Here is a 20016-nt window from a genome sequence, read left to right as displayed (position 1 = left end):
CAGCTGAAGTAGCTAGACACGATGTGAGGCTGTGCGAGCAGCCTCGTGGAGCACTCTTCTGCTCCCCGCCTCTTTCCCTCCACTACCGCGCGCCGCTGACTAGCTCAAGCTAATGTAGCCGATGTCATATCTGGCCCTCTGCGTTGTGTTTCTCCCGGCCTGCCCTATGTGGGGTTCGATCCCACGACCTCCCGCACCGGAGGCGACGATGCTAAACTCTTCGCCAAGAGGTTGACAACCACTTGGCGGGTTGGTTAGCACGTCTTTTATGGGTGGAGTGAGTGCACATCCGTTACACTAACAAGCTAACTACCTTTCTGCTCATAAAACTCAAACGTAAATCTAAAAAAGTAAATGTTGAACTGTTGTAAAAACAACTAAAAGAAATTATATATATGGCCTGAGGCTCAGAGGTTACCATGGCAACTTGAGGTGGTTGCCAATGACGATAGGGGCCCCCCCAGGCTGCGGCAGACAGAAATGTGGAGAAAAAGAGCAATTTTCTGCCTCTGCACTGGTCTCACATTGGGGCTTATTCTGACAAAACGGTAACTCATTTCAGAAAAAAAACACAGACCGTGAGCGTCACAAGGACTTGCTGAACGCTTTGGTACGATTTGGTGTTTCTACAGTAAATATTTTGCATAAACATGCAATTTTAAAACAGGGGTCCGTTCTGCTTCTCTCTTTGTATTGGAGTCGATGAGGAGCAGAGACAGACGTGGCCCCACTTAGAGGCTGATAATTCAAATTCTGTAAATCTCTCTGATTTATTGATCATATTGTGAGAGACAGAACAAGTTTGTCTACAAATGTGGAAAAAATCATGTGTGTAGAGCGTAAATTGTGCCCAGGAGGAGTGTGGAAAGAGAAAAGTTTCAACGATTTCAGACAACTTCTCCCACTCTAACTGATGATGTCACGCACTCTGACACGAACATGGTGGGACACATTTCCTCCCTGCGAGACGTTGCGAGATGTTGTGTTACGGTTAGGTCTGTGTGATTGGTTACTGTGTTTTATTAATGTTTACATCAGGCTGAGTTCAACAAATCAGTTTATGCTACTGTGATTAAAGTAGTTAAATACAGTTTATCATCATGCAGGAAAGACCATTTCATCTCAAATATTGTGTTGGTCAAGAACAAGTTACTGCTTGTTTTTATTCATTTCTGAGATTGTTCTATAATGCTGGTGCTGGTCAGAGTGACTCACTGCATTGTCTTTACCACTGAGTTGGGATTTCTGTTCTTTCTGATTTCTGAAAAAGAATGCTCTTGTTTACAAATGAGAGAATAAAAGCTATTAAGCACAGCATGGATGCAGGCCTATTTCTTAATGTACAGGAAATTAGTTGCTGTTTGCCCACACAAAAAAAGCGATATCGGATCGGAAAATATCGCGATCGGCCGATCTTCATTTTGAAAAGATCGGACTCGGATCGAGACCCAAAAAATGTGATCGGGACATCCCTAGTTACGGTTGCTGCCTGTGGGAGATCACGTTATCACCACGTGACTGAATCCTGCCCGCTGATTGGCTTCTTCTGGGGCACGAATTCGAAAATGTGTGAGAAAACCCGCCGACCACAAATCAAATCTGGTCGGAGAGGTTCTACTCCCGACACGTTCAGGTAAACAGAGATGTGTGTGTGTGTGTGTGTGTGTGTGTGTGTGTGTGTGTGTGTGTGTGTGTGTGTGTGTGTGTGTGTGTGTGTGTGTGTGTGTGTGTGTGTGTGTCACCTTTGCAGTGTTGGGCTCGTCCTTCACGCTCGCCGTAGTCGACACCAGCGCCTGCTCGTACTCCTCGTCTATCGGCTCGTCCTTCACTTTGACCTCCGGCGGCGACGGTGACGTCTTGACGGAGCGAAGTTCTCCCTGTTTCTCCTGCAACGATTAAAAAAAATAAAAAATTCTGACTCTGACGACTCTTCATCCACTGAGCCGACGTCATGCGACTTAATTCTCAGACTCACAGCGTCTTTCGGTAACGACAGTTTCACGACTTTCATCCCGTTCATCAAGGCCGCCGGCGAAGAACTGTCTCTTCCTGAGGAAACACGAGCAACATGTGTGTTTAGTTTTTATTCATTTAGATTATAGGGACAGCGCATATTAATGGACATTATTGTTTCCATCTGTGGTCGCCAGGCAGGTTGTTGTAATAGTATAAAAAAGACACATGAGAAATATATAGAAGAACCATAGAAGACCAATACAAGGAATCACGCTAAGAGGGACAGAATACTGACTTAACGAAGAACATAAACAAACAAGTTCAAGCTATTGTAAGCTATTCTAAAATGTATTAAACAATAAAATACTTTGAACTTTCACTTCAGGCTGCAACTGATTGTTTTTATAATTGATCAATTTCCAGTTTGATCCATAAAATGTCAGAAAATAGAGAAAAGCAGCACAGTGTCTTTCTCCAACGTCCACAATGACGTCATATTTGCTTCAGTTAACAGTCTCAAAAGCAGATATGTGCTTTCTTCTAATCAACTGACTAATTCATAAAGCTTTACTATTAATTACAGAGGACTTTTATTCTGAAAAGCTCATAAATGTAAAGCTGGGTTGGTGCAGAAACACCAGGAATCACAATAAATGTTGGTTTCATGACATAATAACCAATTGGTGATTAATAAAAACTGTAAAAATGTAATAAATAACACACACACAAGTAGAATAAGACAAAACAAAGAAAGCAAAAGTAGAACAAACGATCAAAATCAGCAGTGACCGTAACAAGAAGAGAAAGAGAGAGAAAAGTGAACATGTGACCATTATATCTGACAGATAAAACACCTGATGACATCACACGGCCATGCCTCACCTGTACTGGCCGTGGCGGCTTCAGACAGCGGAGAGGCGCTGCTCTGCACCATGTCCACAGCCGGCAGCACCGTGGGTTTCACATCCCTCTCCTCCTCCAGAGAGTAGCTGTCCTCGGTCGCCGACACTGAGACGAGAGGAGAGGGGAGGAGAGGAGAGGAGAGGGGAGGAGACGAGAGGAGAGGAGAGGAGAGGAGAGGAGAGGAGAGGAGAGGAGAGAATAAAACACAGAGAGGGTGAAGGAGATGTCGTAGATCTGGAAGTCATCGGAGCTCGGAGCTCCGACGGGTCAGTGAACGCAGCAGAGCGATGTCAGCTCGGTGGGTTAGAAGTTTTATTCGAAGGTTACACAACTTAAAGCAGAAGTGAGTGATCCGGTGGTTTTGGCTAATGCTGCGTTCCAGGCAGGCTTTTGAAATCGTAAATTACAGCTTCAAGTCACAACTTACGACTTTGTAGCGTTCCAGGCAACCCACTCATGTTTTTCCGACCTGTTTTACCGGTAAAAGTCACTATAACGGCCACTCGTAACTTCCGACCGGTGAACTCGTACCAGATCGAACTGGTACCACTTCACAAGTCGGAAAAATACGAGTTTCCTTGAACGCACCATAACAGTCCTCGTCCCTACGTCACCACATTCACGGCGTCCCTTGGCTGCACACACAGCCCTGCATGCCGTTCTCTCTCCTCATTGGATAAAAACTGTAGGATACGATAAATGTTTTCTCCTGGGCTCAGAGCAGAGCAGAGGGACTGAGAGACCCGTGTTTCAGACCAAACACTCTATGTAAGTGATTGCTGTCGGAAGATACAACTATTTAAGACTTATATTAACACAAATATATCACTCACTTCTGCTTTAAATCGCAAACAGAACTGAAGAGGTTTAGTGTGAAAGTTAAACATTGGCTCATACCTACAAACTCTGGAGTAGTGAAAAAGGTGACAAATTAAAAAACTAAAACCCTCTTCATTCACTTCTACTACCCTGGTTGACATAAAAAAGGTGACTGTAGCCAAAAGGTCACCAGTTTGCAGGTGTGCAAGCAGCAGCAGAAATGTGAACATCAATTTCTCACAAAAACAGCGCTAAATTTTACTTGTGTTTTCAGTGTTTCCCCCAGAAAATATGTTAGTGAAGGTGGTGTCTGTCCGGCGAGCGGATCGATCGATCGCCCGGGGGGTGGCGCCGTATTAAGTTTTTTCACCTTGCGCTGCTGTTATGCATGCGCGCTTCTCTCTGCAGTGTGTGTGAGAGGATGCGGAGATGAATGAAGGCGATCGTCCGCAAGGGGGGGGGGGCGTCGGCGAAAATCGCTACATTTTTATTTTTTAAAGACGTTAGTTTAGGCAGCAGCTCTTTGTTGTTAAGGCGGCCGCCTTAACAGGAATGCGCTGCGGGAAACCCTGGTTTTAATCTGAAATTTACAACTGCAACTGTGTTTATTTATTCATGGTACCTATTCATTGTATTATCCACTGTATTTGTATCATTGCATTTTCTTTTCTTTTTTATTGTATTCAGTATATTTGATTCTATTCTAAAGCCTGACATGGGACAAAGACTCCAAATTAGCTGAAGCTAGATGTCTTATATGCATCACATTTTCTGTTAAATAAACATTAAAATTAAAATAAATAAATTGTCTGACTCCTCTGTAGCCACGGGAGCTGGAGGTTCTTTCTAAATCTCAACATTGATTCTTTAAAGTCCAATTATTGATCTTTACATTTGTGCGTTTTCTCAGCACCACTGTAATAACATTAATCAATTATCACTAAATTAGTTCATCACACTTGTGTCTGTGTCTTTAAGGTAACATAATGAATTCAGTGTGTTTTCTATATTATTTATATTTTTTAAAAAGCTATTCTAGAATGTACTAAACAATAAAATGCTTTGAACTTTAATTTCAGGCTGCGACTGATTGTTTTTATAATTGATCGATTTCCTGTTTGATCCATTAAATGTCAGAAAATAGCAAAAGCTGCACAGTGCCTTTCTCCAACGTCCACAATGACGTCTTTAAAGGGACACGAGGAGTTTCTTCATCGGCAGAACGAAAAATTCCGCGACAATAAAGAAGTCTCATATTAATGTGGATGAATCTACGTTACCACTTGTTAATGGGCCATTTTAGATAAATCTATGGTTTTGTCTCTATGGTTATTTTGTTATTATTAGTGGTGGTGGAAATGCTGGGCGAGCCGACCAGCGTTTCTTTACTTTCGGTTTCGCGGCGAGTCATGAGAATAACGCCGCCGAATCTCCGTTTATGGTCGGAACTTTGCTTTTCCAAAACTCCTCGTTGTCCCTTTAAGTGTCTCATTTGCTTTTATAAACAGTCTCAAAAACAGACATATGCTTTCAACAAACCAATTCATAAAGCTCTACTATTAATTATTCTGAAAAGCTCATAAAAGTGAAGCTGGGTGATGCAGAAACAGCAGGAAATCATAATAAATGTTGGTTTTTCATGACATTATAACCAGTTGGTGATTAATAAAAACAGCTACCTGTGTGTGAGGTGGCGGGGGAGGGGCTGGTCTCCCCCTCCATCGTCCTGGGCGTCGTCTCCTCCTCCTCCTCCTTCATCTGAGCCTCCTGTTCCATCTGATCCACCGTGCCGATGTCCATCATCTCGTCCAGGTCGTCGGCCGCCACAGACGCAGACTTCTGCTTATCGGGCTGCGGCTGCGGCTCAGCGTCTTCGTCTTTCCGACTCTCGGCGTCTTTGTCGGCGCTGTCGGACGTCGTGTCCACGTCCGAGGAACTTTCCTGCACGTCTTCGTCCTTTACCGTGACTTTCTCCCCGTGGTGTAACTCAGACTCGGAGTCGTCCTCGGTTTTCACCTCGGAGCTCATCAGCCCGGACTCATCGTCGTCACCGCCGCCGTGAACAGAAACCGCGTTTAGAGTCTTTTCTGTGGAGGCGGCCGACGGCGACGGAGAAGAAGACGATGGGTTTTGAGGAGACGCAGCAGGAGGAGAAGGTTCAACGTCTTCCTCCGTGTCCTCTTGTTTAGTTTCTGGACTTTCCCTTTGTTTCTCAGCAGCAGCAGCAGCAGCAGCAGCAGCAGCAGCAGCAGCAGCAGCAGCAGCAGCGTCGACGCCGTCGTCCTCTCCAGACTCAGACAGATCAACCTCCATCTTTACGACGTCCATCTTTGATTCTGGATCTGAAACCGTTTCCCTGGACTCTCCGTCCGTCCCCTCCGTCACCTGTGATGGACAGAGAATAAAATAAATTAACGCTGCAAACTACAGGTTTTCATCTTGTGCTGCAGAAACGTTGAGTTTGTTTGGTTGTTTTTTTTAGTAATTGAATCATGATTTTATTTCAAAGGAGGTTAAATCGAAAGCAACTGGACTTAGTTATTTGTCTAGGAAGACGTTTCACCTTCATCCAAGAGGCTTCATCAGTTCATGTAGCATCTGACCAGGCTGGGACTGGTCCAACTATCTGGTGTGGAGACTCACTATTTAATAGGGGTGTAACGATACACAAAAATCACGGTTCGGTACGTACCTCGGTTTTGAGGTCTCGGTTCGGTTCATTTTCGGTACAGTAAAAGAACCAAATGCAAAACATAAATTTGCTTGTTGTTTATTAGGAATTTTTCTAAACCAAATTTACATGTTTTAGTCAAATGTAATTATTTTACACACCTACTAATGTTATGTTATAGGTACATTCTGTCCCTGATACAAATAAACTTATTAAGCTAAACTAAACCATTATACAAAATATGAAAAAGATATAATAGGCTACTGTATAAAGTGCTGCCTAATAAGTTCAATAAATTATTCTCAAATTAACAAAACATATAAAATAAGCCTTACAATGAATAAAATATTCACAAATAAACAAAACATAAAATATGATTTAAAAAAAACTTCTCAACACAACTTTTTTTTTTACATGTAAAGTGCAGCACTAACAGTTCAAGCCAGTGACGGACTGATCATAGGGCAATGTGGGCAAATGCCACAACGGCTGCCTGACGATGCAACCGTTCAGCCGCAAATAAATAAATGAATGAATAACGCGGATCATCACGACGGCAGTTGCGTAGTGTCAACACAGCAGCGACATGCGCCTGCTCTTGGCGCATCTGAAGCAGATCCACAGGTGCTGGAGCTCGTGCGCAACACACACAGAGAGAGAGAGAGATAGAGACAGACAGACAGACGGAGGGACGGACGGACAGAGGGACAGGCAGGCAGACAGACAGAGAGGAGATAGGAGCCACAGCCCCCACCTCCACTCCTCCTACAAGCAGGAAGGGTCTTCAAGCCTCTGTTTTCTCGCTAGCGATAGTATTAGCTGTAGCATTAGCGATAGCCACAACGTAAACCGGCTGCACGTGTAGCTGCAGGCGGACTGTAAACACACACAACTTCTGTACCGAAACGCACTCGTTCTCAGCGCTGTGCCGAACCGAACGCCCCGTACCGAATCGGTTCAATACGAATACATGTACCGTTACACCCCTACTATTTAACCAAGTGCCAACAACAGTCGTTAAATGACTGTCTTTGATGGAAAGTTGGTTTTAACTTCGTTAGTGCCGTGTTGTTATAACGACAGTCGTTGGAGTCACTTGCCCCTTGTGAACAGTGGTTGTTCTTTGAGGCTAGATTGTTGAATCTCCTGGGAAGGGATGAACGGGCAGCATTGCAAATTGGAGATAGGTGGTGTGTTGAGGGATGGTTTCTCTACTTTTACATAGATGGCTTCATGATCATGATTTTAGTTTTAGTTTTTTTTTTGCTGCCTATTCACAACAAAACGGCATCATCGTATGAACTGGATTTAATTTAGTTTTAATGTACAGCTCCAACTGCTTCGTTAGCATTCAGGGCTCCAGACTAACATTTTTTACTAGGAGCACAGATTCTTTGAGTCCATGTTTCGCCGGTGTTGGTGGGGGAAAGAAGGTAAATTCACTGGTTGCAGATGTGCAAGCAGATGAAGTCTCAAATTTTAGGGGTAAAATGCCTCATTTAGGGGCAGACTGCAGCCCTGGCGTTATAAATATTTAATATCAAAAAATATATCCGTTGACTCAAGTGTCATCGAACAAAATCTGGGGATTAACACACACTGTGGTTCTTCACAAAAACTAAAAACACTGGTTGTCGTCAACGTCCCTCAGCTCCACACACACACACACACAACTTCTGTTTTAAAGGCTCCATATGATTCTGTTTTTCAACCATTTCACATCGGTCTAGTGCTCCAACCACATAGGATTCAGAGCGTATCATCTCTCACCGATCTACTAAAAGTTGCTCTCCGGAGAACGAGCCGTTTCTGTGTCCGCACCTTAAAATGCAAATAAGATGTAAATCACGTCCACTCCACACACACCCGCCACGGGGAGCGAGGGTGTGGTTCTCGCTACCGGTGCCTCGCGCTTACAGCTTTGACATTGGGGGAACAACGGCTGGTGGTCGAGATGCAATCGTTTAACACACAAAGTGATTTAACTTACACTTCCCCTGTCTGTAGTTTGGTCACGGACAGTTGGTACCGCATCCAGCTTTATTCTGAGCTTTTGAGCGAAGCCTGCTCTGTACTGGCCCATGTTTACAAAGCAGTGCGGAGTGAAATGCTTGGCGCACACGTGCACCGTTTTGGGGAGGCTCTCTGGCACACGCTGACCGGCAAACATAAACTCCAGCCACTGTCTTCTGCGAGGCTCGGACGCAGGGATCGTAAATACGTTTCCACGCTTCCTGTTGCAGCCGATAACTCCACATTTGGAGTACGGCCTGACTTTTACTGTCGGCATGGTTGTTATCGTTGAGCAGCTCCTCCGGGCGTCATAGAACGGCCATGGGAACAAATATAACCACTACAAAACCAGTATAAAGTGGATTCTGCATAACAGCAAACTGTAAGAGGCATCCAAGTGCAGTTCTTTTCATGGACTGAACTGATCGCGCCACATGACGACGGCCTTTACACGGGCTTGAGGAAGTGGTCGCTACTCGCTGCAGATCTCTGGTGTGTGATGCACTGACACTGGATTCATGCAACAACAAAACAGTCAAGAATTCACTCTATTGCAATGAAACCTGGTGAAAACACAAAACAAAAACACGAGTTGCTCCTTCACCCGCTGCAAAGTTACTGTGCAAAAACACCTCACATCTACATCTAGTGAAATAAACAATGTACAAAAAAAGAAGCTGTGAGTCCAGCTATAAAGTGAGCAACAGCAGCAGCTCTCAGGCCCGTGCCGTGTTGTTGTTGCATGAATTCCTGCAGGGAAAACCAGCTGAACTTTGCAAATCAAAATGACTTTAAATGTGACCACAGTGCTCGTCCATGTGCAAACAAACACACACTAGTCTGCAGGACAGAAGCACATGTGGTGTAGTCTATGTGATATACTCAAGTATACTCTGCATATACCGACTATAACAACACTATCCAACTATAATCTATGTGGTACGAGTATGAACAGTGTCTCTAATTAAAAAGCAGCAGGTAAATAAACTGTAAACTGTTTTCTTGTATGTCACAACATCTATTGCTCCTCTGTTGCTCACCCTGGGCTTTCTCCTGGTTTTCCCTGTTAAAAGGGTTTTCTATGGAGTTTTTCCTCAGTGGATGTGAGGGTCTAAGGACAGAGGATGTTGTTATGATGGGATGTAAAGCCCTTTGAGACAAACCGGTGGTAAAAACGGGCTATACAAAAAAAATTGCCTTGCCTTGCCTTGCCTAAACCCACTACAACACATTCCTGCAGGCAGGGTGACACCGAAGAAACAGAAACGAGCTGAACTTTGCAAATTTGCAAAAGCACTTAAAATGTGTCCTCTGTGCTCGTGCATGTGCAAACACACAGACAAACACACACTAGTCTGTAGGTTAAAAAAAAAACACTAGTTCGGGTACAAACACACTAAATAAGCGACTGTAGTAGCGTTTTTTCCGCATTTAAACCGCCAAACAACGCGACATGAAGTTAGCTTGTTGCTGGTGCTGGTTGCTGCAGCGTAAACACGACCAAGCTGAGATTAACTAAACATGTACCGAGTGTCTTCCTCTCTAACATCCATTTAGTGATTACATGGTTAAAGATTAAATGACCCCCCCACCCGACTTTTAAAAAAACAAACCAAAACAAAACAGTTAGCTCCCCGGTGGCGGTGGCTAAGCTAACGCGGCTAGCTCTGTGTCCGTTAACAGCCGTTACCGTGTCAATACACCGACAACACGGATCAATAACCGAGCTCCGAGCCCGTTAAACCACAGATAACGTTACAGCTGCTTGTGATTATGTGTAAAAAACTAAACTAAACGTTTATAGTCTGTGTGAATATACAGCCGTGACAACGTGCAAGAGATTTACCGCGCCAGAGACTTGTTGGTCAGACGGGACATGATTGGTGGCGAATCGCTCTTGTCCGTCGCCGCTTTCCGTAGTCGCCATGTTCGCTCCAAAAAGAGAAAAAGGAAGGAAAGGGAAAAAATAAAATAAAATCCAACCAGACCGGGTCGGTAGCAAGTGGCAAACACAATTAAAAAAAAAAAAACTCAGCGCCTCCAAAACAGACAACACATCTGGGGGGAAAAATAAAATGAAAACAACCAGCGAGCACGAGCCGCTCAGTCCATCTTCCTCCACAGCCACTAGTGGAGCAGCGCGTGGCTTCTTCTGTTGTTTACATTCAGACACGAGACCAACTTCACCAGCTCACTACCGCCCCCACCGGCCAGCTGGCATCACTGCACCATCCATAATATGCAAACACACACAAGCTTCTGAGTAGTTGGGAAGATGTAATAAAATATAGGCAGGCTTGGGGAGTAACGGACTACATGTAACGGCGTTACGTAATCAGGATACAAAAAAAAGGGTAACTGTAGTCCGTTAGTACAGAAAAAAAAACGTAATCAGATTACTGGTACATTTGATAAAAACGGAGATTACTTGGCTGATTACTTCACATTTTAAAAATCAACCACTAATGTTGATAAAGTGATGATTTACAATCAAGAGTTTATCCATTGTGTTTTATTTTGAAATTTAGCGGATGCTCGGTGCGTTTCATTTCCTGTTTCCTCTGCGTGGATTGATGCGTGATGGCTGCGTGACTGAATTTGCATGTTTGGTATTGTAAAGTAATCCAAAAGTAACTAAATGTAATCCGTTACATTACTTTAATTTTGTGGTACTTAGAGTAAGTTAGCCTACTAATTACATTTTCTAACAGGTAACTTGTAATTGTACTGGAATACATTTTTAAAGTAACCCTCCCAACCCTGAATATAGGAAACATCTGTCTGGTCTCAAACAGTTGTGTCTTATTTTGTACATGATTGTTTTTCTATGTTTATTCCTCTCTCAGCCCCAGAAGTCTGATTTAAAGGGATAGTTAGTTCAACATTATCAAATTGGTCCATTGTCATAATCCCTATAGTCATAGCAGTAGGTTTGTTACCTTTAATTGTCGGTGCAAGCTGTTTTTAGAACGGCGGAGCAGAGCCGTGAGCTGCTCAGAGCTATGCTACGGAGGCTCATTATGGGATTTCTTGGTTTCCCTCATCAAACTAATCAAATACGCAATCTGAGTTGTTTTCGAGGTAAATTCATGCAAAACCGCTGATGCACGTTGCCTTCAGGGACAGTTTTTCATCAACAGTCTCTGTATTTCCCTCTAAAACAACTCTGTGTGGTAACGTTGTGTTATTATCTCATAGCGTGGTGAATGTGCAGCTCACAACTTGTCCAGCAGAGCGTTGTGGAGTTGTTGGATTGTGTATTTGATGCGTTTGATGAGGGAAACCAACAAAGAAATCCCATAATGAGCCTCCGTAGCGTAGCTCTGAGCAGCTCACGGCTCTGCTCCGCCGTTCTAAAAAACAGCTTGCACCGACAATTAAAGGTAACAAACCTACTGCTATGACTATAGGGATTAGGGTAATGGGCCAGTTTGACAAAATGTTGAACTATCCCTTTAAAGATGTGCAGTCTATGGGTCAACCATTTTCCATGTTTTCCAGGATGCGTAAGAACCATGATTACTCATTTTACTGTTTCATCTCTTTTATTTTATTTTAGGGATTAGTTTTTATTTCTTAGTTTTTATATTTGTCTTTATTTTCTAACATTACCTCCAGTGTTTCCTCTGGTTTTACTGTAACAGCTCCCTGCCGACTGTAATGAGAGCATTTTCTCTCTCATTGTATCTCACTTGTATTACTAAAAAAACAAACTTTGTGATGCAAACTTTATATGAAACGTGCTATATAAACAAATGATGACAAATGAATAGATAGAAAATAAAAAATCACAAAGTTTCTTTAAATGGAATTGAATCGTTTCAGTTCATCCATTTGTCACAGATAATAAACTATTCCTACATATACAGTACACTGGTGTAACATATATTGATTTAAAGATTGATTTTTTTTTCGTGTCTTGCCTCACTCCTGAGTCCATGACCAGCAGATAGACAGCATCCTTTCGACTGTGCGTGCAGTAACAAGGGAGATAGAGCCGTATCGCCGTAATTAGCTTAGCTCAAACACTGGAAGTGTATGGGTATTGGTAGCCTGCCTCCACTTAAGTCATCAGAGAAACTCTTCAGCAACTCTAAACGGTCCATTGTGCTTGTTGTGACTCACGTTATGTTACATTATCTATTTTTAGACTAATTTTAAGCAGATAATGTAATTTTCCGAAAGAAATACACATGAAACTAGACCACAGGGCGCATGAGCAAACCACCGCCGACGTGTTTGTAAGTAGGTCGACAAAACAAAGCGTTACAACGTGAGAACAAAACACAAGTTCTTACCTTGTTTACTGTCTGTATAATACTGAATGATGGGATGGCCGCGTCATTCAAGAAAAGTCTAATTGTTTGGTTTCTGTATTCTGGTCTTTCGTAGTAGTCGTCGCATGAAAAATGCTCTGAGCAAACCAACATGGTCTTGGCTGCTTTTCGTGGGGTGTTGGGGTCCATGTTCAGAGCACCGAGCCATCGTTTCATCCGCTCAGGATTTCTTGGAATTGAGTGAAAAATAAGTCTTGACCCGTTCTTCTGCTTATTGTCGCAGCCCTTTGCAACACACGTACGAGGCATCCTTGTAAAATTCTGGTTTATAGCCTAAATCTCTCTCAAAAAACGTGTCACAGTGTCCGACAAACTCCTTCACCGATCTACTGCATGAGCTCTTCTTCCTCTTCTTCTTCCTCCTCAGCGGTTTACTGGCGCTCATGCACCCTGCGTATCACACAGACAGTAGACAAGGTAAGAACTTGTGTTTTGTTTCCACGTTGTAACCAGTAGTCGAGTTGAGGGGAGATGGCATCCCCCCTGAAATAAAAACAATCAATATCATCCCCCCTCTCCATCACTCCCCTTTTTACATTAAATGTCGGACATATAACTCATAATATTAAGGCTGTCAAAGTTTCAAAAATCAATTTTAACGGCGTCAATTTTTTTATTGCGCCGGCGACACACCGGACATGGAAGTACCGCGAATAGCCGCAAACATGGGTTAAAGCAAAAAAAAAATTCTTTTGACTGAAATTCGTCCGGTGTGCATAAATTGTCGTCATTTTTGCCTTGTATTTTAAACCTGATGAAGGAACCTTGTTATAAAAGTGTTGTTTCTTTGATTCTTCAATAAATGCAGGTTATGCATACTGCCTGCAAGCTCTGAAGTGGTCAAAAAGGTGAGTCACCAAACCCCTGTAGGGGGGTCTGGGGGCATCCCCCCCGAGAAAAAAAATGTGATTTTAACACATAAATGAAGCATTCTGGTGAACTCTGAGAAGAACATGAAGGGAACATTTGTTTCAGATAGAAAAAAAACCATTGAGTAGGCCTACTGACTAAGGTTCCTATCATTGTAAGGCAACAAGGCAAGAATGGCTGGAGTGAATGAAACTTAAACTGAACTCAGAACTGGTCTAGTGGGGAGCAAAAACAAATCTCAAGGCATTAATCTAGGGGTCTGGCCCTGGTCTGGACCAGCCATTCAAGGGCCCGTTTCCTCTGCTATTTGTCCGTGCAGCGGTGCACCGCGGACATGCACGGTATAAAAATAAATAAATAAATAATAAATAAACGAAACCGAATGCGCGTGGCGGCGGACCAACATATGACCAACAGGTCCGCTCGGTCCGACGTCAACAGCTGCAGGAGACCCAACTCTACTACGTACCGGTATAGACCGGTATTTGCCTCCAGCGAGTGACAGTCACATCACCGGGCTCATACGTGCAGGCAGGCCAGGGTTGCCAGATAGTGCGAAAAATATCCCCCACACTCTTACTTTTTTACTTCACTGATTAGCGGGAGAAATTACCGACCAGGAGCCGACCCCCACCCTCCCCTCCTGTGCTCGCGCCATCCCCCCGTTGAGAACCACTAGGTTAATACAACGGTCCTGGTTAGTTTTATTGGTTGAGAGTAGGGATGTGCACGGGTACCTGAGTAGGCAATCTGCTGATCGGTTATGAATTTATTATCCGGTTAACCTAGGATTAAAAAAAACGTCACGTTAGAGCAACAGTCTAGTGTCGGATCAAACTACATCATCATGCCGTGGTTCAGCTTTTTGTAGTGTTAAACAGTTTCGGATCAAGCAACGTGATTTTCTGCTGTGTAAAAGCGTTTTTGGATCGAGCCTCGGACTTTCAAACCTTTTACAATAATCTATGGTGGTTCCCTCGGAGACGACAGGTGTCATCAAGTCTGTTAGAAAATCTGCTGCTTTCAGTTTACAAACATTCTGAAACCTTCCCAGTTATTTCCTGAAACGATGCGAGGCAGAGAGGAGCGAAGGCACCAACATGTAGTGTGGACTAATAAATATGCACCGCTAATGATTTTTAAAAAAGTTTTCTCCTCCTCCTCCGAGGCCGCGGCATAAAGATGCACATCTGCCCCGTATGAGCATCTTAAACTCCAGTCTCTTATTCTCCACCTGATATTTAGTCTGACGACGCTGTGTGTCAGTGATGCGACTGTCTGACGGACAGAGCGCATTTACGCACCGGCTGCGCTCTGTCCGTCAGACATGACGTAATTTTTTTTTTTTTTTTTTTTTAATTACAGTAATCGGTTACCCGGGTAACACCAGGTTAGGTTACTCGATTAGGAAAGTATTCGAAATGCCCATCCCTAGTTGAGAGCAGCGTTAGTAAACCACAACAAAAACATGTGCAGCCTTTTTTTTCTCCCCTCATTTTGTCCCATTGACGGAAATCCGTCGTGGCGACGGAGAACTTTAACCCCTGCGCAAATAGCCATGAAGCGTCGAGAAGTGGAGCCAGTTTCATTTGGGCGCCCATGTTAATGTGTCGTTCACACCAGACGTGCCGCGGCGTGCACCTCAGCGATCGTTTCGGCGTCTGGTCTGTTTTGTGCGCGAGCCGCGAGCGATCGCGTCAATCCTGGCAGGAAGTCAAACAAAGAAAACACGAGAGAATCCGGTCAATTTTCAAAATAAAACACCACGATCGGCGAATATGAGAGGCCAATGTGTGCGTTTGTAGCTTATTTGTGTTTTAATATCTAAACAGAGCGAGAGAGATGAACACACACACACACACACACACACACACACTATTGACAGATTTTGTGATGACTGCTCAAAGTGAGAATGTTAGTGTGAAATATAACACTACACATTGTTGTTTTCATTAAAAGACATTTGCACAAATCAAACCTTTCCACTTGTCCATGTTGATAAGAGTAGCCTATACTCTTATCAACTATAGCCTAGAAAAATTGACCATCCCCCCTGAATTTTTTTTTTTTACAACTCGACAAAACAAAGCGTTACAACGTGAAAACAAAACACAAGTTCTTACCTTGTTAACTGTCTGTGTGATACCGAATGATGGGATGGCCGCGTCATTCAAGAAAAGTTTCAACGTTTGGGTTCTGAAATCCAGTTTTTCGTGGTAGTCGTCGCATGAAAAATGCTCTGAGCAAACCAACATGGTCTTGGCTGCTTTTCGTGGGGTGTTGGGGTCCATGTTCAGAGCACCGAGCCATCGTTTCATCCGCTCCGGATTTCTTGGAATTGAGTGAAAAATAAGTCTTGACCCGTTCTTCTGCTTATTGTCGCAGCCTTTTGCAACACACGTACGACGCATCCTTATAAATCTATAAATCTCTCTCCAAAAAAGTGTCACAAACTCCTTCACCGATCTACTGCATGAGCTCTTCTTCCTCCTCAGCGGTTTACTGTCGCTCATGCACCCTGCGTATCACACAGACAGTAAAAAAGGTAAGAACTTGTGTTTTGTTTTCACGTTGTAACGCTTTGTTTGGGCCCTGCGGTCTAGTTTTGTGTGCATTTCTTTCGGAAAATTACATTATCTGCTGATATTGGTCTAACAAGCTCACCGGACCGTTTAGAGTTGCTGAAGAGTTTCTCTGATGACTTTAGGTGGAGGCAGGCTACCAATACCCATGCAGTTCCAGTGTTTGAGCTAAGCTAATTAGCTGCGAGGCAAGACACGAAAAAAAAATGTTGGCGTATCCCTTCAAATCAATATATGCTACACCAGTGTATATGTACGAATAGTTCATTTATTATCTGTGACGAACGGATGAAGTGAAACTATTCAATTCTATGTAAAGAAACTTTAACCCATGCACTTCCAGCTTCTATGCTCATGTGTGTTGTTGCATGGACATGTTGTTGCATGAATTCCTGCAGGATGTCAGCGAAAAAAATGAAATGAACTGAACTTTGCACATCTACAAAAGGACTTACATGTGACAGCAGTGCTTGTGCATGTGCAAACAAACCAACAGTAACGTTATTCTGTACCAAAACACACTAAATGAGCGACTCCAGCAGCATTTCTTTCCGCATTTACACCGCCAAACAAACGCGGCACGAAGTTAGCCTGTTGCTGATGCTTGTTACTTCCTCTGTAGTGGTTCATTTATACGTCTAAAGATTAAATGACCCCTGACTTTTTTTTTAAAAACAAAACCAAAACCATTAACCCTGTGCTCGGTGCTCGTTTAGCCCGCGGAGGTTAACGAGTCTTCACCGGGTCAAGACACCGACAACACGGATCAATAACCGAGCTCTGAGCCGGTTCAACCACAGGTAAGTTACAGCTGCAGGTGAACACGTGTAAAAACTAAAAAACTAAACGTTTATACTCAGTGTGAATAAGTTACAGCCGTAACAACGTGCAGAAATAGACATTTACCGCGGAGAGTCGCTCGTGTCCTTTGCTGCTTTCCGTAGTCGCCATGTTCGCTCCAAAATAAAATAAAATAAATCCACCAGACACAAATAAAACAAAACAACGCGACTCAGCGTCTCGAAAACAGACTGAACATCTGACTGGAGAAAATAATAAAAATACACAGCGAGCACGAGCCGCTCACTCCATCATCCACTGGAGCAGCGCGAGGCTTCTTCTTCTGTTTACATTCAGACTTCACCAGCTCACTACCGCCCCCTACTGATGGATGGATAGATAGATAGATAGATAGATAGATAGATAGATAGATAGATAGATAGATAGATAGATAGATAGATAGATAGATAGATAGATAGATAGATAGATAGATAGATAGATAGATAGATAGATAGATAGATAGATAGATAGATAGATAGATAGATAGATAGATAGATTTTACTGTCTCATCTCTTTTATTTTATTTTATTTTAGGGATTATCTTTTATTTATTTCTTAGTTTTTATACTTGTGTTTATTTTATAACATTATTACCTCCAGTGTTTCCTCATTATGAAGCAATAACGTCTCAGTCGTCAGCTTTCTGCATACTGTCATGAGAGCATTATGGGATGAGCGGGTGCATTGAATTGAACTGAATTGAATAAACTTTATTGTCCCCTAGGGGAAATCTGTAATGGACTAAAGTGCACGGTAGTAGCAGCCTTGCAGACAATAAATATACATAAAATACATATGACAGAGACATACACACTCATGACACATCCAACCAGTGGAAACAGGATCTTCAGTTTATCTGAACTTAAAGGGATAGTAGCATTTTTTTAAAGTGGGGTTGTATGATCTACAAATAGCCCCTAAGTACTTTAATTGCAGTAGAAGACTCTCTGCACTCCTCCCGTTAGCAACGCCAGCCCATAATAGTCCTGCCCAGAGATTTACAACATAGGCTACAGTGTTGTGAATGGACCCAAAGAAACGGCCTATTTTCACGGCCTGAAAGAGGTTTTACCTGAAAAAAAAAATAGTTCAGTTCCATTGTTCGCTATAATATAATTTTTTCCAGCCCTTCAAAGTGCAGGAAAAACACAGTTTTTATTTGGACCTAACCAACTCACGTATCCCTCCGCCCAGGGTTAGCGCCCGCCGATCAGCAGTTGGTTAGGTCCAAATAAAAACTGTGTTTTTCCTGCACTTTGAAGGGCTGGAAAAAATTATATTATAGTGAACAATGGAACTGTGTGTTTTTTTTTTCAGGTAAAACCTCTTTTAGGCCGTGAAAATAGGCCGTTTCTTTGGGTCTGTTCACAACAATGTATGTTGTAAATCTCTGGGCAGGGCTATTATGGGCTGGCGTTGCTAACGGGAGGAGTGCAGAGAGTCTTCTACTGCAATTAAAGTACTTAGGGGCTATTTGGAGATCATACAACCCCACTTTTAAAAAAAAATGCTACTATCCCTTTAGAGGACAATTCCAGGCAAATTCAACCTTCCTAATGTTTTATGTCTAAAAGAAGGAATCTGAAGATTTTGTTTCAATATCTCCTGTTTTGCAGTAGTTGTGTCTGTCCCCGCATCGCCACGGCAGCGATGAATGGGAGCGGATCGATCTTACGCTGTTTAGGCTGTTTACATCCCACAAAGCTGCACATTTCTTCCACAGGCGTTTCCTTCAAGCAGCAGACATGTTTGTAAACAGAGCTGTGATACAAAGTCCCGTGAGAGTCAAGATGACGGATTCTATCAACAAAGGAAAATCAACTCAGAGCCACAGCGTCTTCATAGCAGTGAACTTGACTCTTGCACGAGACTTTCTATTACAGCTCCGTTGAACATGACATGAATGTAATTGGTAGGAATTTAAATGTTAGCGTCATTTATAATTTAAAAAAAAAAGATTAAAATAAACTTAAGCATTTGGTAAAGCTATAGATGACAATTGTTGAGCTGAGCTGCAGGCCACGCCCTCTCTGCCTGGGTGCTTCAGGTCTGGGTGTGACCCCCAGCCCAGGGGAGCTGATTGATTGCACCAGGTGAAGTTGATTTAGTGATCAGAGGAGTCAGAGAAGGCACTCTGAGGACGGTGAGCAGTGTGTGAGGATGTGTGGAGACATGGAAATGGACATGAAGAAGTGGACTAAAAGCTTGTTTCAAGCAAGGAAGAAGGAGCCGGTGAGCTTTTGATTATGTGGATTTTAGTAGTTTAGTGGATCATGCAGTTAAATTCATGTTAAAATGTGTGTATTTAAAAGTAGTAAATCATGGTATCAAACTCAGGTAAAATGTCAATTAATAAATCATGTTAAAAATGTCATATATTTGAAATTATGTAGGTTTAAAAAGAGTTAAAAATGTAATGTATTTTAAAAGACTTTAAAGGGTTAAAAAGTTAAAAGTATGAATTGTGCGTGTTTATAGGAGGTTAAAGCTGCTAAGGTTAAAATTATCATTGAGAGTGAGAATGTCTTTATTTCATTTTGGTTGCTTTAAATATGGGTTTTGTTTTATTCTTCAGATTAATTTCTAGTTGTTTAAGATTAAGGTTAAAATCAATTATTTGATCTTGTGTTATGTTGATTTATTATTTTTTCTTGATCTATTTGTGTTTGTGTTTAAGGTTTTTCACCTGCTTTTGGCCATGACAACTCTTCAAAATAAAAGAAAGAAAAGAAAGAATTGATTCCTGGTCATTGAGTGAAGTCCAGTTAAAATCTTCTGAAGCAAGCTGCCCTTTCAAGTGGGGGAAACTTGACAGTGAAAAACCGCTGTGAAGACTGGAATAGAGAATCCTGAACAGCAACCAGCCAGGCTGGAAACTGCCAGCCAGGCGGAAACGAAATTACTCTTGCTGAAGAAAAGGAGGTGCACAGAGTGGCCTCACGTATATGGCTGTGGACGATCACAGTGAGAGGCCTCACTGGCACGTCAAGTACCCCCGGGTAGAAGATCCAGCCTCGTTACCCTG

At 42.7% G+C, this 20016-nt stretch overlaps 1 protein-coding gene across 1 annotated transcript in view; it reads right to left on the bottom strand.

Moving 5' to 3' along the window:
- Positions 1-10439, bottom strand: part of zmym4.1 (zinc finger MYM-type containing 4, tandem duplicate 1) — a 58936-nt gene extending 48497 nt beyond the window's left edge. The window contains exons 1-5 of the mRNA XM_083982466.1: positions 10209-10439; positions 5358-6063; positions 2839-2964; positions 1976-2049; positions 1743-1886 (exon numbers count right to left, since the gene is read on the bottom strand). Of these exons, the coding sequence (XP_083838592.1) occupies positions 1743-1886; positions 1976-2049; positions 2839-2964; positions 5358-6063; positions 10209-10289 (1131 nt within the window). The 5' untranslated portion in view covers positions 10290-10439. The remainder of the gene's footprint in view (positions 1-1742; positions 1887-1975; positions 2050-2838; positions 2965-5357; positions 6064-10208) is intronic.
- Between the last annotated feature and the right edge of the window lie 9577 nt (positions 10440-20016).

Source organism: Trachurus trachurus (assembly GCF_905171665.1).
Source record: "Trachurus trachurus genome assembly, chromosome: 11".
NCBI classification, from domain to species: Eukaryota; Metazoa; Chordata; class Actinopteri; order Carangiformes; family Carangidae; genus Trachurus; species Trachurus trachurus.
Note: the sequence above shows the minus strand (reverse complement) of the source record. Positions and strands in the feature narration are given on the sequence as shown.